Raw genomic sequence first — 17651 nt, 5'->3', positions numbered from 1 at the left:
TTTCATCTGAGTAGTAAGAATAATAATGAATAAAATAAAAAAAATTATTTATAATTAAAAAAAAAAATTACAATAGCACTTTGACACCAAACTCTAAATATTTTAATAATCTTGATTTTTTTTAAATTCTTAAAAGCATTCTTTGAAATACAATATCCATAATTGAGGGATAATATTAGATGCATGTACTAGACATTTTTATATTATATAAATATATTTTTAATTAAATTATTTATTCATTATATATATATATATAGTTATTTAGTTAGTTAGTTGGTTAGATAGATAGTTCACAGTTCATCAACTTTATGCACTTTGGAATCTACTTTGTTATGTTTGGGAGAAATATCTAGAATTTTATTTTATAGATAAGATAGAGTTGTAAGTCTTTATTTTGGTTAGGTAGGATTTTATTAATTTAATATTAGATAAGAGGTTTAGATAAATTGATTATAGAGAGTCTTAGTTAATTCAAATAAGAGATAAGATAATATGATATTAGTTTAAGTTATTATTCTATGCTTACATGTAATTATCCTAGTAGATCAAAGCATAGAAGACTTGAGAGTCAGTAAATATTTTTATGAAATTAAATATTATTATTTTGTAATTCCTACCTTATGTTTTTTCTTTTTTGTGTTTCAAATCTATCCCACTTTTATTTGAGAACTGTTATATGCTCCCAATTTTAATACCAATTATATCCGATTGAATCCTAATAATTATACTAATTATGCCTTTCGAATCCTCTCAACTTCACTAATTATTTGATATATAAGGATTTTAATTTTTTTCTTTCTCTAAAATCTTCTAAATTTTTTACTAAATATTTTAAATTTGTTTGAGATATTTATTGACTTAAGAATCCAAAGAATAACACAGACATCAAATCTTTTTAAATTAAATTAAAATTAAAATTTTTTATTATTTTAAAATATTCACTTCGTGTCATGAGTTGAAACATGAAACAAACAAACAAATAAGATGAGTGGGACCCGATCAAGTCTACCACGGTAGATCGAGATCCTCTTTTCACATTAAAGAATAAGATCACCGGATTTTGCATGTCTCTTGGTTTTAGGATGCATTTACTGGGATGGCTGCCGGAGGCGAATCTACCGGCAGCTTTGGCGAGCTGAGCAAATATTTTACAGGAGAAATGAAGGCGTCAGGAGATTCGCCACCGATGATCGCGTCGAGGCTGACTCAGAACCACACCCTCACTCCGACCGTCTCTTCACATCTGACTCATCTCTGTCCTTCGACATCCTTTTCTTTTCGACTACTTAATCCGCAGCCCAAAAGCTGATCTCACACCCACCTCCCCTGTCCGTGGAACTCCCTAATCTCTCTTAGCTGCGATCACCAGATTAACTCCAATTTGTAATTGTTGGACGTAATCGTTCCAGCTTTTCAATAGATTATGTCAGGCCACAATTGCGACCACGCAAAAGTTGTTCTCATCGACGATGATGAAACTTTCGTCCCTTTCTCCCTGCCTCTTTTGAATCGTCAGCAGTCGCCATAAATGCTGAAGAGCTGCTCTCATGGCTGGAAACTACTGCGCACGACACAGCGAGGCCAACGGGAGAATTCCCATGGAGATAGCTATAAAGCAGGGAGAGAGAGAAAACATAAAAAGGGGAACAGAGTGAGTGGGTGGCATAGTGGTTTTTGTCCCGGACGCAGCCTCCTCTTCCCTTTTTCTCTTGCCAGCGACGACACACTCTCTCTTCCTTTTCGTTCGTCCTCATCCTCTGCGCGTCCTTTTCCAACGCCTACTCCTTTTCTCCTCGCAGCTTTCACCAAATAATTCTTCGGCTTTTTTTGCCTCTCAAGACCAACCTTTTCTTTTGTTGCTGGATTCCTCATCCGCTGCACAGTCGGAAAAATTCCTTCTTGGTGTGCTATTTTGAAGATCTCAGAAAGGTCGGATTTTTCTTGGAAGCCTGTTTGGGTGTTCGGGAGCTCTGTAGGTCTTGGAGATGGCGGAAGTCAAGCCGGAGGAGATCGTCACGCATCCGCCCATGGATCAGCTTCAGGGATTCGAGTACTGCATCGACTCCAATCCATCTTGGGGTGCGTCCGATTGCTACTGAGCTTCTCGACTTCCTTTTCCGGTTTGAATGGTATGTATTGACATGTTTGCATTCTGATCGCATACTGGATTACAGGAGAGGCCATATCTTTGGGCTTTCAGAATTACATATTGGCGTTGGGCGCAGCGGTGATGATCCCAACCTTGCTGGTACCATTGATGGGAGGAAGTGACGTAAGACTTGCATACTCGTGTATCAAAACCCATCCATTTCGTTTCCTCCGTATGCCCTTTTTGGTTTTCTCCTCCAAGTCATCTACTTCGTTGGATTCTGATGATTGAACAATCCCTTTCCTTCTAATTATTGAAATTTCCTTCACATAAAAGAAAGAAAGAATCTTTAAGAAGTGAAATAGGAGAATGCGAGAGAATGGACATGGGAGCACCTTGATGACGAACCTTATGAGAGAGACACAAAAGATTTGTTCTTGTTGTTGAGGTTAATGGTGAAGTCCTTGCTGCAGGATGATAAGGTCAGGGTGGTCCAGACATTGCTGTTCGTGACCGGCGTAAACACATTGCTTCAAACCCTGTTCGGGACTCGCCTTCCGACTATCGTCGGTGGTTCATACGCATTTGTGGTTCCGATCATATCCATAATTCACGACTCATCCCTGGCAAGGATAACTGATGACCACGAAGTAAGTCGACAAGTTGTTTGGTCAATATAGCCCTCTCTTTTAGTTGCAGAAAAATCTGCAGTCAGATTCTTCTGTGGATTGGTTTGATTGTGTTGCAGAGGTTTCTCCAAACCATGAGAGCAATACAAGGAGCTTTAATCGTGTCTTCCTGCATTCAGATTGTTCTGGGTTACAGCCAGTTGTGGGGTATCTTCTCCAGGTACATCTGCTTCTCTTTGATCATTAGATGTATCTTTGTCTCTTGGTAGATTGCCCGGCAGCGTGATCCAGCATATGTGAGCCATGAATTCTCAAGTAATCATCGCTTGGATCAGCCAACTCAGTTGCCACTCGACGAAGAACAAGTTGGCAGTTTAGCTAGCATCGAACGCTCCATCAAATGGATCTTGTGGAATCTGTAAACATGCACAGAAACATGAGCTAACCATAAGCTTTTGTTTCAGATTTTTCAGTCCTCTGGGTATGGTTCCGGTGGTCTCGCTGGTAGGATTCGGTTTATTCGACAGAGGATTCCCCGTGGTACTCCTCCTTTTGCTTCTCTTTTTCTTGGATATCATCAGTAAGATCTGTGACGTGAAGAGATTAGTGAGCTTTGCATGCCATGATGCTGTTGTAGCTTCGATAGGTCAATCGTTTAGATCCTAACTGTGCATTCTGGTACATGTCTTGCATGTTTCTCCACATAATTACTCTGAAAATAAAAGACAAGAATTCAGATTGCATTCGATCCTGAAGCCTAAGTTGGATAATGAATGCATCAGGTTGGGAGATGTGTGGAGATTGGCGTTCCGATGCTCATCCTATTCATTGCGGCCTCTCAGGTACAGATGAATCTTGCATGCTTTGGTGATGCAACTCCATGGAAGATCATGCAACTGACTTCAATTCGTTTCCTTTTCTGTCTTCCTCCAACTTCTCTTTGGGATCCAAACCTGAGAACTCGATCAGTATCTGAAGCATCTGCACGTTAGACGGCTGCCCATATTGGAGAGGTTCTCTCTTTTGTTGACCATCACAATCATCTGGGTTTATGCTCACTTGCTCACGGTCGGCGGCGCCTACAAGCACCGTCCCGAGCACACCCAAATCAACTGCCGCACTGACCGTGCCGACCTCATCTCCTCTGCTCCCTGGTACTCACCCAGCTCATCTTGTTTCCTTGGTCTCTCTGTAACGCCTTGCATTTGCTTTGGGCTAACACATGGAGGCTTTCAGGATAAAGATTCCGTACCCGTTGCAATGGGGTGCACCAACTTTTGATGCTGGCCATTCTTTCGGGATGATGGCTGCTGTTCTTGTATCAATGATTGAGGTAAGCATCAGCGACGTCGAACACCACCGTCCCCGTCGTTTGTTCTCGTTAACCTAAATGGTCTCTTGTTTCGCTGAAGTCAACAGGGGCTTACAACGCTGCAGCCCGCCTCGCTAGTGCAACACCGCCTCCAGCTTACGTTCTCAGCCGAGGCATTGGATGGCAGGTAGATGTCTGTTCAGGTTAATCATGAGCTATCTATCGAGCGAGTTGTGTGTTGATATCTGCCATGCCGCATGAACTAACAGGGAATTGGAGTTCTTCTTGATGGACTCTTCGGAACTGCGACCGGTTCAACTGTGTCAGTGTAAGATTTCACGATGTTCTGATGCACATTCACTGAATCATGAGTATAAATATTACGAAGATTACTAACTGCGAGCACAAGCAAACAGGGAGAATGTGGGGCTTCTTGGATCAACGAGGGTGGGAAGTCGGAGGGTCATTCAGATCTCTGCTGGCTTCATGATCTTCTTCTCCATCTTGGGTGAGTGATGAGCAAGCAAACCATTCTGAACCCGTCAATTAGGTTTCAGCATCACGGTGTAATGTTGAAGCTACTCCTCCTCTGTCTGGCACAGGGAAATTTGGAGCTTTGTTCGCCTCCATTCCCTTCACCATCTTCGCTGCTGTTTACTGTGTTCTGTTTGGTATCGTGGGTAGGTTCTCCCGTTGCTTCTCCTCCGGTTTCAGATAAACACCAGTGTTTAGATCATGATCGATGTTTCTGTTCCAGCTGCGGTGGGGCTCTCCTTGTTGCAGTTCACCAACATGAACTCCATGCGCAACCTCTTCATCACGGGCGTCTCCATCTTCCTCGGCCTATCCATTCCTCAGTACTTCTTTCGCTACACCGCGAGCGCACAGCACGGTCCAGCCCACACCAAGGCAGAATGGGTGCGTATCACTTGCGCTTGTTTGCATCTCACCAGCCTCGGAGGAAGATTATTAACATGTCAATAATCTGGATTCGTATGTGTGTTCATTGTGCTGCTGCAGTTCAATGACTACATCAACACGATCTTCTCCTCTCCGCCAACGGTGGCATTGATCGTCGCGGTGTTCCTGGACAACACGCTTGACTTCAAGGACACCGCCGGTGACCGAGGGATGCCGTGGTGGGCGAGGTTTCGAAAGTTCAAAGGAGATGGCAGGAACGAGGAGTTCTACACGCTCCCCTTCAACCTGAACCGCTTCTTTCCCCCTCGATGAGGCCGATGAAGGAGGAGAATGGCGAGACTCGGATCATCGAGCAGAGAAAGAGTACAGGAAAATGTAGGCTTTAGCTGAATCCAGCTTGTAGTCATTTCATGTACATTTATTTTGGATTTGATGGTCAATAATACCATCTAATCTTTTTCCTGCTAATGCTCCTCTCTTTCCTTCCTTCCTTCCTTTTCCCAGTTGAGATGATCTTTTTTAGCTACTTAAATGAGATAATTTATGATCATCCCCGAGATCTTTGATATTATTAATCGGGAGTGAATGCCATGTTGTGAGAAGGGTCAAAGAAGAAGAAGAAGCATGATGAAGCACGATTCACAACGTGTAAACTTACCCTGGTTTCCTGCTGCGTGTCCGCACCTGCACAGTGTCCCGCGCAAATGAACCCTCTCGTTGATTTCGAAACGGGATGGGCCGGTTGTGATCTCGCGATGAGCGGAGCATCGAACACGCTTATCCTCGAATCACGAACGACCAGATCGTCGAAATGTCATGTTTCGATTGCTTCGTGTCATCTTCCCTGAGCTGAAGCCCACACGCGAAGTCTCCATAGCTAGCAAACACTCGACCTTTGCAGCCTTCGGCAAAGGGCCATTGTCTACTCACAGGTCCCATGCACGAAGCTTTTCATGTTTAAATCTTTTGTCTCCTTCTCTCTCTCTCTAGCTTTTGTGTCGTCTTTTCAATCTTGTAGGTATGCCTCTCACCATCCTCCTTCCGGTCTCATCAATGTAGTGTACATCGCTCTGCTCCTGCTAACTTCGAGCAGGGATCAGTGTCACTGTGTCAGTGCTTCGCCAATGGACGCGGAGGAGAGGAGGGAGGAGAGCGTGGCGCTGGTGGTGATCGTGGTCCTCGCGGTGCTCGCCCTCGCCTCCCTAGTCGTCGCCCTCGGCTACTACTGCTACATACGCAGCAAGGTGTCCCAGCGTCGAAAGGCCTTCAAGAACGAGGCCCGGGAAGAGGCGGATCACGAGGAGGCGGCCGCAGCCGGCGGCGGAGAGGTGGAGGTTGTGGTGGCCGCGGGGAAAGGTGGGGGAGGAGTGCAGCTGTTCGCCTACAAGCAGCTGCACGCCGCCACATGCGGGTTCGGGAAGGGGAACGTGGTCGGGCACGGGAGCTTCGGGTCAGTGTACAGGGGCGCCCTCCCCGACGGGAGGAAAGTGGCCGTCAAGCTGATGGACAGCGGCGGGAAGCAGGGGGAGGAGGAGTTCAAGATGGAGGTGATCTCTTCCTCGGGATCATCTTTTCTTGATGTCTTCTACTCTCAGCATCTATACTGTTCAGAATGAAGCTAATTGGGATCGAATGCAGGTGGAGTTACTGACGCGACTCCGGTCGGCGTATTTGCTCGGACTAATCGGCTACTGTTCGGAAGGTGGTCACAGGCTGTTGGTTTATGAGTACATGGCCAGCGGCAGCCTCCAGGAACATCTGTATCCAACCGGCGGCGGTACGTAAGCCATTGTTTCTGTGAAGATGCATTCGATGATTACTTCTGGTTGTTCGTAAATCGAATAATGTTATGACATCGAATTGTAGGGGGATAAACAGTTAGATTTTGGTTGTTGGTAGCACTTAGTATGGCAAGATTATTGCTGCATTCAAATGATTTATGGTGTTGCATGTGCCTATGTTTTGTAGCTCATAGGCCATAGTGCAATCAATTAGGACTTACGGTTTTGTTGTTGTTGTCGTTGTTGTATAGCCCAGGGCTTTAAGCGTTCCAAGTAAATCAAGAATTCACGAGGAGAAAAAGAGAAAACAAAGAGGATAGGAACCAGAAAAATGTGGTTTTAGGAACAATAGCTATCAATTTAGATGTCATGTATCAACTTTGTCAATCCGAACCATGTCTTCGTGGTGGGTGAATTCATCATGGTTCCCCACTCTATAGTGTTTGTCCCATAGAAAACCTGGCATTATAAAGTATCTCTGTTTGTATCACCTAATTCTCGGTGTCATTAAAAAGACATTCAGGAGTAGGTTGTACAGCTATTTAATCAACAGGATCAAAGGTACTTGCATCATTATCTTATTCCTATATCTCAACCTCCATGCCTGCAATTATCTTGTGTTTGTTTCATTTTAATTGGCATAGGTAAACAAAGACATATGAAAGTGAAAGGTGAAATGGTTTAAGATATTCAAATTGTCTAAAAAAAACAGGTCTCACACATGTTGAGTCCCAGTGATATGTTCCAAATATCAACTGATGCCCCAAAAAACCTTCTTGGTATATTGCTGAAACAATTAACCATGTAGAATTGCAAAAGATATAGGATGCAAGAAGAGAAGAGATTTTATTTTATTTTTGGGTGGTGGAATAAGGGTCATGGAAACCCTGAAGATAATGTTGCCGATTGGTGGATTATGATGTCAGTAGTCAGAATGTAGGTGGATGATGCTATCAACCGGTCGGCTATTTCAGACAGCTACGAAAAATGTATGACTGAAAATGATATCTTGTATGATCATATAGCAGTAGGAGAAAAACAGAACGACACTTCGGAGCTACATGAAATTGAAGTTAGAAATTTGTGGTTGATGACAAAGGAATATGGACCATAGCAGGCACATTATCTCTATGGTAATTTTAAGACAGTTGTGCATTTGTAGTGAAATATCATGGTAGATGAGTTTGTTTGGGAGCACCAATCAATTGCAAATTGAAAAGTTTTGCAATTAAGATGACAATGAGTTCGTTTCGAAGTCATTCTTGCTGAGCATTTGGACAAATTGGTTAATCTATCACAATGCGAAAACCAATATTACCATGCAAGAAAATTAACCATTTGTACAGGGTATGCAATCTAGTCTTTTGTTTCTGATTTGTTGGATTTTAGTGACATGTATCAACTGTAATAGCATTGAAGGATTATTAACAGGATCAGCTGCTTCAAAAATACTAAAAACCGGTGATTTGATTCCACATACACTGCTATCTTAAACAATTCATTTGGGGCAAGTTTGAGAATTTTGAATTGGATCTGACTGTGTTAGTAGAGTTTGTAAGAGGTTGCATAATGGGATTTAGACAAAAAGTCGTTGTTCACAATGGCTAATGCTATTGATGTCCTTTAGTACTAGTTCATGTCAAAAGAGGAAAGCAGGAACAGTACTAAAAGCCTATAAACACCAATAATTTCTTGGATGGATCCTCAAAAGCATTATTAATGACTTGTAACATCCATCACAGCAACTTGTTTCAAGGATGATGTGACCATAAGAATCAGAAAACCTTACAAGTTTTATTGAAATCAGGGATATTTCATGGACGTCATTTTGAGAGCTAGCTTTCTTTTTGTATTTCCCTTCCTACGCCATCTTTAGCTATATGATATTTAATTTTAAAGGAGCTTGATATCTCTATGGGTTGTCAGAATGATAAATTTTTAATAAACTGCTGCAAGGTGTCTCACGAAGTAATTGCTTTTGCCAGAGAATGATCTATACATCTGGTGTCAGTCATGTACATTTGCTTCTGATGTTAGGAAAAATATTCACAGCTTGAGTTGGATGTTCAGGATCCTATGGTGGTGTGTCAAATTTGGAATGGGAGACGAGAATGAAAATAGCACTTGAGGCTGCCAAAGGCCTGGAATACTTGCATGAGGAAGTCAATCCACCAGTAATTCACCGAGATTTCAAGAGCAGCAATATCCTCTTGGATAAGAACTTCCGTGCAAAAGTTTCAGATTTTGGTTTGGCCAAATTTGGATCTGAAAAAGCTGGAGGCCATGTTTCAACACGAGTTCTAGGCACCCAAGGCTATGTGGCCCCAGAGTAAATATGAAAACCTACTAATCTCAAGTTCTTATGATTGATGGCATTGTGGCGTTATTTAAGCAGATACAACTGACCAAGAATTTTTTTTAAAAAATAAGTTTTTCTAAACCTATTGAATTGAATTCCTTATTTCTTCTGCAGATATGCATTAACTGGCCATTTGACTACAAAATCAGATGTTTACAGCTATGGTGTTGTACTCTTGGAGTTGCTTACAGGCAGAATTCCGGTAGATATGAATAGACCTCCTGGGGAAGGTGTTCTTGTGTCTTGGGTAAGTGTGCTATTTTCTCATTGCCGCTAATCTACAGTGTATTATGCCCTCAAAGCGACAAGATGAATAATTACTATATACTTAGATGAGTGCATGCTAACTTAATCTGATTGCAAACAGATGTTGATCTATTCTGGCACAGGTGCTCAGACAAAACATTCCTACCATCTTGATTCTATCATATATGTTATCCTGATTTTGTTACCATTGTTTTCGCAGAGAAAGAACAGTGATACATCTCTTGTAGATTAACTGCTTGCTTAGAAAGGCGTTGGCTGTGCTTTCATTAGTTTCGACAGATTAGGCTAATTTTCTCTTGTGATGATGCTAGGCTCTACCTCGACTGACAGATCGAGAGAAGGTTGCACAAATTATGGATCCAGCAATGGAAGGGCAATACTCCTTGAAAGAAGCCGTACAAGTTGCCGCAATTGCTGCCATGTGTGTGCAGCCAGAGGCCGATTACAGGCCTCTGATGGCGGATGTAGCCCAATCCCTGGTCCCTCTAGTGAAGCACAAGTCGACTGCAAAGATTGGCGGTGGTTCCAACTTACACACACCGAAATCTCCAGCTACACCTGTCTGTGCCAAGACTACTACCACCACCTCCTGAAGTATGCACTCAACATTGCTTATATCAATCTACATTGCATTAGCATTAGGTAGTAATAACTAGGTCTCATGAAAAACTTGGTTTCACCGGTGAAACAGCTTTGTCATATATTTGTTTGGACTGCTGTAAGAGTCGTAAAAGTATAGTTAGATTCCGATATAGTGTTTATTTATATGGAGTAGTTGTTGAGTTCATGTAATATAATCTAGTAACCTTTCTACCTTCATTTGGAAGATTACCTGTGCAAGAATCTGCCTGCTTTGACTCCCAACCTTGTGTGACAGATTAATGCTGCTGTTTTCTGTTTGCAGAAAGCATTACAGTGATGTTAATGATAATTAGTCCAACTTGCCTTTATGAAGTAGAACAAAGACTTCCAAGCGCATCATCTCCTTATCATGAGCAGCATAATATCCTTTTGTCTGTGTCACTCACCTTGGACAACCTTTGTGCCATGGCGGGGCCAATGTGTTGTCATGCGGGCCACAGCAAGCTCGGACAGCAGGGAGATGCAACTCTTGCCCCACCCTGTTGTGGAAAAGCCATTAATAATCTCTAGCATTCTGCTCAATCATTTGCCACTTGATGATATATACCTCAATTTGCACTGGTTTCCATGTACTCCTCAATCCTCCTCCTTTCATATGCTACTAATTGGAAGCTGTGACTGTTAGCTTTAACTATTTGAAATTATAAGTGTGAAATGACTTGAGTTGATTGATTTATAAGACTAAATCAATACATTATTTATTGATATGAGTTTATGTATTTAAATTTATTTGTTTGATCGTAACGATTAGTCCCATATCGAAAATAGATAAGATTAATATTGATTTATAAGATTCTGATTAGTGTATTATTTTTAACTTCAGCTTAAATATTTTGATCGATGATTAAGACCACACAAAGTTATAGGTTAATTAGTCCATTAGACTCGGATCATGGATTATGACATATATCAATTTTCTATCAGCTTGAATCATGATAATAAAAATTATTTATGATTCGTAAATTTAGTTAAAAAAATCAAATTCAGTCTAATCTTTTGTCTTATTTTTAACTTATTCAATTTAATAGAATTAAAAATTTTTTTGTCAGCCTTGTCATCATTTAGAGCTATAAAGAGATATCAACAAAGATAATTTAAATTTATAGAACTATAATGAATAAAAATTATATCTTTCCATCCAAAAACGTTTTGTAAATTGAATTTGATTAGTTTGAATCAATAATTTTATAGTTTTAAATTATTTATATTTTAAAAATAAAAAAAGACAGTCTAATTGGAACCGCCCGAACCGGAATGATTTCGGTTCTTGTTTCTGATTTTAGGAAACCGGAGTCATCAGTTGCGGATCTAAAATTGGCCCGGTTCGAAACCGTAAAATAACGGCCGGTACATGATGTCCGAATATTGTAACGGTTATGAAAGGCCGTTACGTTAAACAACGCGGTTCGCTGAGGAGAGGAAGGAAAAGACTTCCTTTGGAAACGTTTTCTTAAGAATTGTTTTTTATTCATCGCATTTATTACATTGGACGGTCTCGAGTGGCCTCCACCGGAAAACTATGGAGCCGACGACGATCTGAAGGGAGTGGGGTCTTCGCCGCAACGCTTTCTTCTTCTTCTTCTTCTTCTTCTTCTTCTTCCACCACATCGAACGGCCTCGCTGCCGCCGGGATCTCATCATCCGCAGCTGCCGGAGCACGACGCCCTTGTACCCGCCGCGGAGATGGCCGAAGGCAAGGTAGCCTTTTCTTCCCCTTTGTCTCTTGTCTTCCTTGATCGAATCCCCTGCCTCCTCGGTTTTCTAATATGAAGAAAAAAGGTTGCTTCTTTGAGGTGATTCGAGCTGGAGCCTTGTGATTTCGGAGCGTGTCGATAGGTGCCTACCCATAGTGAGCCAGGAAAATCTGTTCTTGTTGTGGATTTTTTTGAGTTTGGCGGGTGGATCTGATTTGTGCTTGTTCTTTCCCCCCCCTCTGATCTATTCTTGTACGAACTCGTCCTTTTTCTCTCTAAATCTAGAGAAGATAACGATGGATTTAACTATCTGATGTATTTGTTATTCTGCTGTACTAGTTTGTGTGTGTTATTCTCATGCGGTGACACACCCGGTTTCTACTCTAATCTTGTCCATTTGGGCTTGTCGTTTGCTCTAATCGTAATTAGGTAGCAATTCCTTTCATTGTCTTCAATGCATCCAAGAATTGTGGCTAAAACAGAAAAAGGTCTTAAGCAATTTTTTATTCTGTTTTTTCAACATCACTTGCTCACTTTTCAAACTATTTCCTATTTGCTGGAGAAGGGTGGCCACATTTTATCGAACAATCTTGAGGACTTCTGGGATCTTGTCTTATTTGATGTTCTGTGGAGTTCTTGCCTCGGTCTCCAACTTTATATCTCCAGTGTTCCTTGTAAGCTCTGTATACTTCTACATGTTTAGTGCCTTATAATCGAGTTCACTTTTTGGTGACCATGCTTGTTTTCAACTGTTCTGAAAGTTCACCTTTTTGCTTGGTGCTTTAATATTTTTTTGCTTAGATAGAAATATTAGTCTAAATTGATCTCCTTTTTATCTTCGTACCACAGCAAGCATCTGTTATGGAAGGAAGTGATGGGGTCACTGGTCATATCATTTCCACCACCATTGGAGGCAAGAATGGTGAACCCAAGCAGGTTAGGAGCCACTAAACTGCTTTATATAGAGATGCAAATTGGTTGCTATCGTATATCGGTAATGTGAGTTGTTTTGCTTGTGCTGCAGACCATTAGTTACATGGCTGAGCGTGTGGTGGGTGCTGGCTCATTTGGGATTGTTTTTCAGGTTTTTTGCTAACTTTTTGTCTGGGACTTGCATAAACCCGTCGCACCATTTAGTGCCTTGGTTTCAAACATGATTGTTGTCTTTGGCAGGCAAAATGTTTGGAAACAGGAGAGACTGTGGCTATAAAAAAGGTGTTGCAGGATCAGAGATACAAAAACCGTGAGCTACAGCTGATGCGCTCAATGGATCATCCGAATGTGATCTCTCTAAAGCATTGTTTCTTCACCACGAGCAGAGATGAGCTTTTTCTCAACTTGGTCATGGAATATGTGCCGGAAACACTATTTCGTGTTCTAAGGCATTTCAGCAGTGTGAATCAAAGGATGCCGCTAATCTACGTGAAGCTTTACACATATCAGGTATATTTATCTTGTCGCCTGTGGATACTCTTTGCAGACACATGAATGAGAGTGCTAAATTGGATATTTGTCCAGATATTTAGAGGGTTGGCTTATATGCATACAGTTCCTGGTGTTTGCCATAGAGATGTTAAACCACAAAATGTTTTGGTGAGTTCCCATGGCCTTAAAAGTTTATATATTTTGTCAAGTTTGATCAAATAAAGTCTTTGACTTTTACAATTAGTAGAGCTTCTGCAGGTAGATCCTCTTACCCATCAAGTCAAGCTATGTGATTTTGGAAGCGCAAAAGTTTTGGTATGTTTCACCTGGAACGAAACATGGACTGGTTTTCTTTGTTGTGCCTATTTTGGTGCTCTTAAATGGATTGATCATTTACAGAATTCTCAAAGAACATGCATTAACTAAAAAATTGCTGAGAGGGAGGTTGCATCACAAAAGAAAAGTGCATTGTTTTTTTATTTAAGATTATTGAGAAGAAACATCCTTTAGATTCTGTTTAATTTATCTGATATTTTCTATGTAAATTTGGGGCACTCTTCCTTTTGCTACTTGTTTTCAGTAATGTGGAGATTAAAGAGTAAAGAAGTAACCATCATATTTAAGACTTTTAGCAGATGTGAGGCATTGTGATGGCTGAATCATGTTCTGATGAGATTTTAAGACTAGCTTACCCTACAACAGGAAACAGAGCATATTTGCTTTCTCAAAGTAATGATTAAAGGATTGGCTACCATGTTTTCCCATGTATGACACTGTAGACTAGCCTTGTGAAGTTAAACTAGGCATCTGCCTGCCGGAGTCTTAACATTTTCTGGTTGGCACTGTACACTTAGAAAAGTGCTTGCTTTGCCATAGCTCATCAGATTTTTACTGCAAATTAATGACACTTTCTGGTAGTCAATTTGTCCTCTTAGAAAAAGTGCTTGTTTTGTCATGGCACATCAGGTCTTTAGTTTCAATTAATGACACTTTCTGATAGTCATCACCCTCCTAGAAAAAGTGCTTGTTTCCTCAACTGTAGTTTGAATTGATCCACAAAAACCAGAAAAAGGGGGGGGAAATAGATAAAAGAGAGAATAAAGAATTAAGGGAACAGCTAGTGGGTTACCAGATATAATTAAATTATTATTTTTTCCTATTCAAATTACCTGTTTTTGTTTCATAAATATCTTTGAATTTTGTAGGATCTCCTGCATAGAAGATCTCTGACTGTAGCTTTCTTTCCATGAAAGCTACTGCAAAATATTTTGATCTTTTTCATTATTCGTTTTCATTTGAATTTAATGTTGCTCTTCTGTTCTAATGGATTTGCCCTATCAGGTCAAGGGTGAACCGAACATTTCTTACATCTGCTCTCGCTATTATCGTGCTCCAGAGCTTATTTTTGGCGCAACAGAATATACAACATCCATTGATATATGGTCAGCAGGTTGTGTTCTTGCTGAGTTACTCCTCGGTCAGGTACTCTTTTGTCTCACCTGCATGTATTTGTGCTTTAATAACCTTTAAGAAGCGTTTCTTGAATTCTCACCTACTGTATCCAACTTTTACATATTTTTCAGCCATTGTTTCCTGGAGACAGTGCTGTTGATCAGCTTGTTCAGATAATCAAGGTATTATGTTGCTGCCCTGCTGGTAAATATTGGTTGAAGGAGTCATAACATTGTACGAAATTTCGTTTCATATTCAGGTTCTTGGAACTCCAACACGTGAGGAAATTCGGTGCATGAATCCTAACTATACAGATTTCAGATTTCCACAGATAAAAGCTCATCCATGGCACAAGGTTAGTTGCATCCACTTTTTCACCCATGGCACAAGATTAGTTACAGTCGCTTTTTTCATGTTGTCTTTGGTTTTTGTACAAGCTTTTTGAATTTCATAACGTATGATTGCAAAAGAGTGTCAGCAAGCTGCAATGATAAAGCTTGATTCTTTTACGACTAATATGCATATAAACAGATGACACCCTAAGTTGAACCATTATGGTTCGGTTGTGTTGTTGATTTGTGGCATCTGTGATTAGCTGATGTTATCTGCATTCGTAATCTTCTGATGGTCTCAGTACTGAAGTTTTTCAAATCAAGGGATGATGCTAAATTTGGTTCTTTGGACTTCTACTACTGAAGTTAATGATAGTATATTCACTTTAGCTTTATAAACCAACACAATTGTTCTCCCACATCTGATGTGCCACTAAACTAGGATGATACAGTCTTCCATACTCTGGGTTTGAAAATATAATTCAGAATCACTTTGGAATGGTGCATGTGGGGTCCACCCCAGTGATGGTCTTATGTAGTAATGTGCTTCAAGCTCCATCCACAAATAGCCTTCTTTGGTTGCTTATTTATCAAGACACTATTCCACTGCTTCGGTTGCATATTTAGATATATGTAGTGAATATAATATGCATAGAATTAGCCTTTTTCATTGGAGTTTTACAGTAACTTGTAACTTTTCAGATATTCCATAAGCGGATGCCTCCAGAAGCAATTGATCTTACATCACGCCTTCTTCAATACTCTCCAAGTTTTCGCTGCACTGCAGTAAGATTCCCCCCGAATATATTTTTAGGACTGATGTGACTGGCAGCATAGCAACTTTCATATACAGCAATATTTATGCAATATTTTATGAATTTAATTTATATAATATCTGGCCTCAGTAAAACATAGTGAAATGCTGTAGGTTTATAAGATCCTTGAATCTTTTATGTACATTTGTCAAGTTACAATATAAGATCTGATATTGCTATCAATAATCCTTATCTAACTTGACATATTCTATTGCAGCTGGAAGCATGTGCTCACCCCTTTTTTGATGAGCTACGGGATTCAAATGCACGGTTACCAGATGGTCATCCTCTGCCTGCTCTTTTTAACTTCAAACAAGAAGTAAGCAAACCAGCTTCTATAAGCTCCGTCTGCCACACACATTTCTCTCCCTGGGCACTTCTATAGTTCCTACTTTTCTTTGGTAGCCGCATCAGTTGTAAGTTAATATTTGATAGTCACTACTTTTTCTTTGACAAAGTTTCTGTTTGGCTTCAAACACAAGGACAAGCTATAGTAAGCCTCTTGAAGGCTATAGTAAGATCACTGTTCTTTTCCACACCCCTCAGCGGGTTTTCGCTAGTTTAAGTTAAGCCTCCAGTCTACCTACTGAATTTTTCTACCCATCAGTATTCTCTCTTATCTTGGAATTTCATCAATAATGAAACTGGGAATTGTTTCTTAAAACTTAATTGCTTACATTCTGATTGAGCAGTTGTGAAATTGTTGAAAGAAAACTTCATATGGGCCTATGGTGTATCACCAGGTTTGTTTATCGCCACCTTGCCAGCCGATACCATAACTTGTAAGTGGCTATGAGTTCAGCTGAATCTCTCTTCTTAGGATTTTTTTCTACACCCTTGTGTTACAGGGCTTTGTCTGCATGCCCATCTAGACAATAAGGACAGAAATAATTTTACTATCAGAATCGGTTGGGCAGATGAGTAGGCTACATCAACGGATGCTGTAAATTGTAAGTGGTTATCAGTTGTGTTTAATGTGATATCTCATCTTGGGACTCTGGTGAACCATGCATTCCAGGGTCTGTCTGGATGTCCCTTTTAGTCAATAAGGATGATGCTGACATTGACAAGGGAATTGGTTAAGACGATGTGTGGGAAGAGTAGGGTAGGATAAAACTTGTGTCCATGGAATTGCCGGAGTGACGACCCTCCATGACCATCTGGTTTCTTCTTTCTACAATCATACTTAACTAAGCAAACTCAGTAAAGGTCGAGACTTCACATTGAAAAATTTTGTTCTTTCTGCAGATGGTTTAATCCTGGAAATATTTTTGCAGTTAGCAGGTGCATCACCGGAGCTCATTGGCAAGCTGATTCCAGAACATGCGAGGCGGCACTCTGATCTCGGTTTCTTGCAAATGCCTGGGACCTAGTACCACGAACTCTGGTTAGAAGCAATCAAAGCACTAAATGGGTTTTATGCTGGCGAGCAAGAGTGCCAGATTGGTGAGAGCTAGAACGGTGGAGCTGCTATGTTATTTGGAGCGTTATTATATTCTATGCTGCCTGTCGATATCTGTGTATCCTAAGTTATTTAGGATCAAGGGGGGGCGATCGTAAGCGTCCTTTCGGTAATGTTTTGCTGCTGTATTCCTGCACCAGATGCGGTAGAGAAGTCAAAACAAGCTGGCCATCTTCATCTTAATTTCTTTTTCCTCTAGTAAGATCAGTGCATAACAAGTTTAAGTTGCTTGTAGCTCATGTAACCTATTTTTTTCCTTGTAGATGTGACTAATCCAGAAATTGAATGGAAGTATCTTCTTGCAAGTACTCAGTTTCTTATTTCAGTTTCAGAAACCTTTTTTGGTCAGCAATATTTGCCTGCTCACACCATAAGATTATTTCCTGTGGGGTTTCACATATTAGTGTCTGGCTCACAGAAGGGAAAGTAAAATGCAAAAAGAATGCCAAATGATACATCAAGCCATCGTCT

General features: G+C 40.6%; 3 protein-coding genes across 5 annotated transcripts; all 3 read left to right on the top strand.

Annotated features, from left to right (window-relative positions):
- The first annotated feature begins 1352 nt into the window (after positions 1 to 1352).
- LOC135585484 (nucleobase-ascorbate transporter 2-like) lies at positions 1353 to 5419 on the top strand. The gene is made up of 14 exons (XM_065118671.1): positions 1353 to 2079; positions 2175 to 2272; positions 2563 to 2739; positions 2838 to 2938; positions 3183 to 3258; positions 3501 to 3560; positions 3688 to 3872; positions 3955 to 4051; positions 4131 to 4217; positions 4300 to 4358; positions 4447 to 4538; positions 4633 to 4710; positions 4788 to 4948; positions 5051 to 5419. Exons 1-14 carry the CDS (start codon positions 1986 to 1988, stop codon positions 5261 to 5263), a joined length of 1578 nt encoding a protein of 525 aa, XP_064974743.1. The 5' UTR covers positions 1353 to 1985; the 3' UTR covers positions 5264 to 5419.
- A 533-nt stretch (positions 5420 to 5952) lies between these two features.
- LOC135617913 (probable serine/threonine-protein kinase PBL23) lies at positions 5953 to 10394 on the top strand. 2 transcript variants are annotated; one of them, XM_065118673.1, is made up of 6 exons: positions 5953 to 6498; positions 6590 to 6728; positions 8803 to 9061; positions 9206 to 9338; positions 9670 to 9952; positions 10263 to 10394. In XM_065118673.1, exons 1-5 carry the CDS (start codon positions 6076 to 6078, stop codon positions 9949 to 9951), a joined length of 1236 nt encoding a protein of 411 aa, XP_064974745.1. In that variant the 5' UTR covers positions 5953 to 6075; the 3' UTR covers position 9952; positions 10263 to 10394. The 2 variants fall into 2 exon arrangements, with proteins under 2 accessions (XP_064974745.1, XP_064974744.1); XM_065118672.1 differs by lacking the exon at positions 10263 to 10394 and having other exon boundaries at positions 9670 to 10090.
- Positions 10395 to 11544: 1150 nt separating this feature from the next.
- Positions 11545 to 17488, top strand: LOC135585481 (shaggy-related protein kinase iota-like). 2 transcript variants are annotated; one of them, XM_065118674.1, is made up of 13 exons: positions 11565 to 11698; positions 12260 to 12368; positions 12544 to 12630; positions 12719 to 12778; positions 12868 to 13137; positions 13213 to 13287; positions 13378 to 13434; positions 14461 to 14601; positions 14703 to 14753; positions 14831 to 14926; positions 15606 to 15689; positions 15936 to 16037; positions 16996 to 17488. In XM_065118674.1, exons 2-13 carry the CDS (start codon positions 12315 to 12317, stop codon positions 17089 to 17091), a joined length of 1173 nt encoding a protein of 390 aa, XP_064974746.1. In that variant the 5' UTR covers positions 11565 to 11698; positions 12260 to 12314; the 3' UTR covers positions 17092 to 17488. The 2 variants fall into 2 exon arrangements, with proteins under 2 accessions (XP_064974747.1, XP_064974746.1); XM_065118675.1 differs by lacking the exon at positions 12260 to 12368 and having other exon boundaries at positions 11545 to 11698.
- The last annotated feature ends 163 nt before the right edge of the window (positions 17489 to 17651 follow it).

The sequence above is a fragment of the Musa acuminata genome, chromosome BXJ2-7, assembly GCF_036884655.1.
Source record: "Musa acuminata AAA Group cultivar baxijiao chromosome BXJ2-7, Cavendish_Baxijiao_AAA, whole genome shotgun sequence".
Taxonomy (NCBI): Eukaryota; Viridiplantae; Streptophyta; class Magnoliopsida; order Zingiberales; family Musaceae; genus Musa; species Musa acuminata.
Note: the sequence above shows the minus strand (reverse complement) of the source record. Positions and strands in the feature narration are given on the sequence as shown.

What these genes read in the sequence shown, in the direction of transcription:
- LOC135585484 (XM_065118671.1), top strand. Translation starts at nt 1,986, where the DNA reads ATGGCGGAAGTCAAGCCGGAGGAGATCGTCACGCATCCGCCCATGGAT. An exon ending in CGACTCCAATCCATCTTGGG is followed by an intron (nt 2,080 to 2,174) that starts GTGCGTCCGATT and finishes ACTGGATTACAG; the next exon opens with GAGAGGCCATATCTTTGGGC. An exon ending in TGTTCTGTTTGGTATCGTGG is followed by an intron (nt 4,711 to 4,787) that starts GTAGGTTCTCCC and finishes TTTCTGTTCCAG; the next exon opens with CTGCGGTGGGGCTCTCCTTG.
- LOC135617913 (XM_065118673.1), top strand. Translation starts at nt 6,076, where the DNA reads ATGGACGCGGAGGAGAGGAGGGAGGAGAGCGTGGCGCTGGTGGTGATC. An exon ending in AGGAGGAGTTCAAGATGGAG is followed by an intron (nt 6,499 to 6,589) that starts GTGATCTCTTCC and finishes GATCGAATGCAG; the next exon opens with GTGGAGTTACTGACGCGACT. An exon ending in CAAGGCTATGTGGCCCCAGA is followed by an intron (nt 9,062 to 9,205) that starts GTAAATATGAAA and finishes TTTCTTCTGCAG; the next exon opens with ATATGCATTAACTGGCCATT.
- LOC135585481 (XM_065118674.1), top strand. Translation starts at nt 12,315, where the DNA reads ATGTTCTGTGGAGTTCTTGCCTCGGTCTCCAACTTTATATCTCCAGTG. An exon ending in CATTTGGGATTGTTTTTCAG is followed by an intron (nt 12,779 to 12,867) that starts GTTTTTTGCTAA and finishes TGTCTTTGGCAG; the next exon opens with GCAAAATGTTTGGAAACAGG. An exon ending in CAAGTTTTCGCTGCACTGCA is followed by an intron (nt 15,690 to 15,935) that starts GTAAGATTCCCC and finishes ATTCTATTGCAG; the next exon opens with CTGGAAGCATGTGCTCACCC.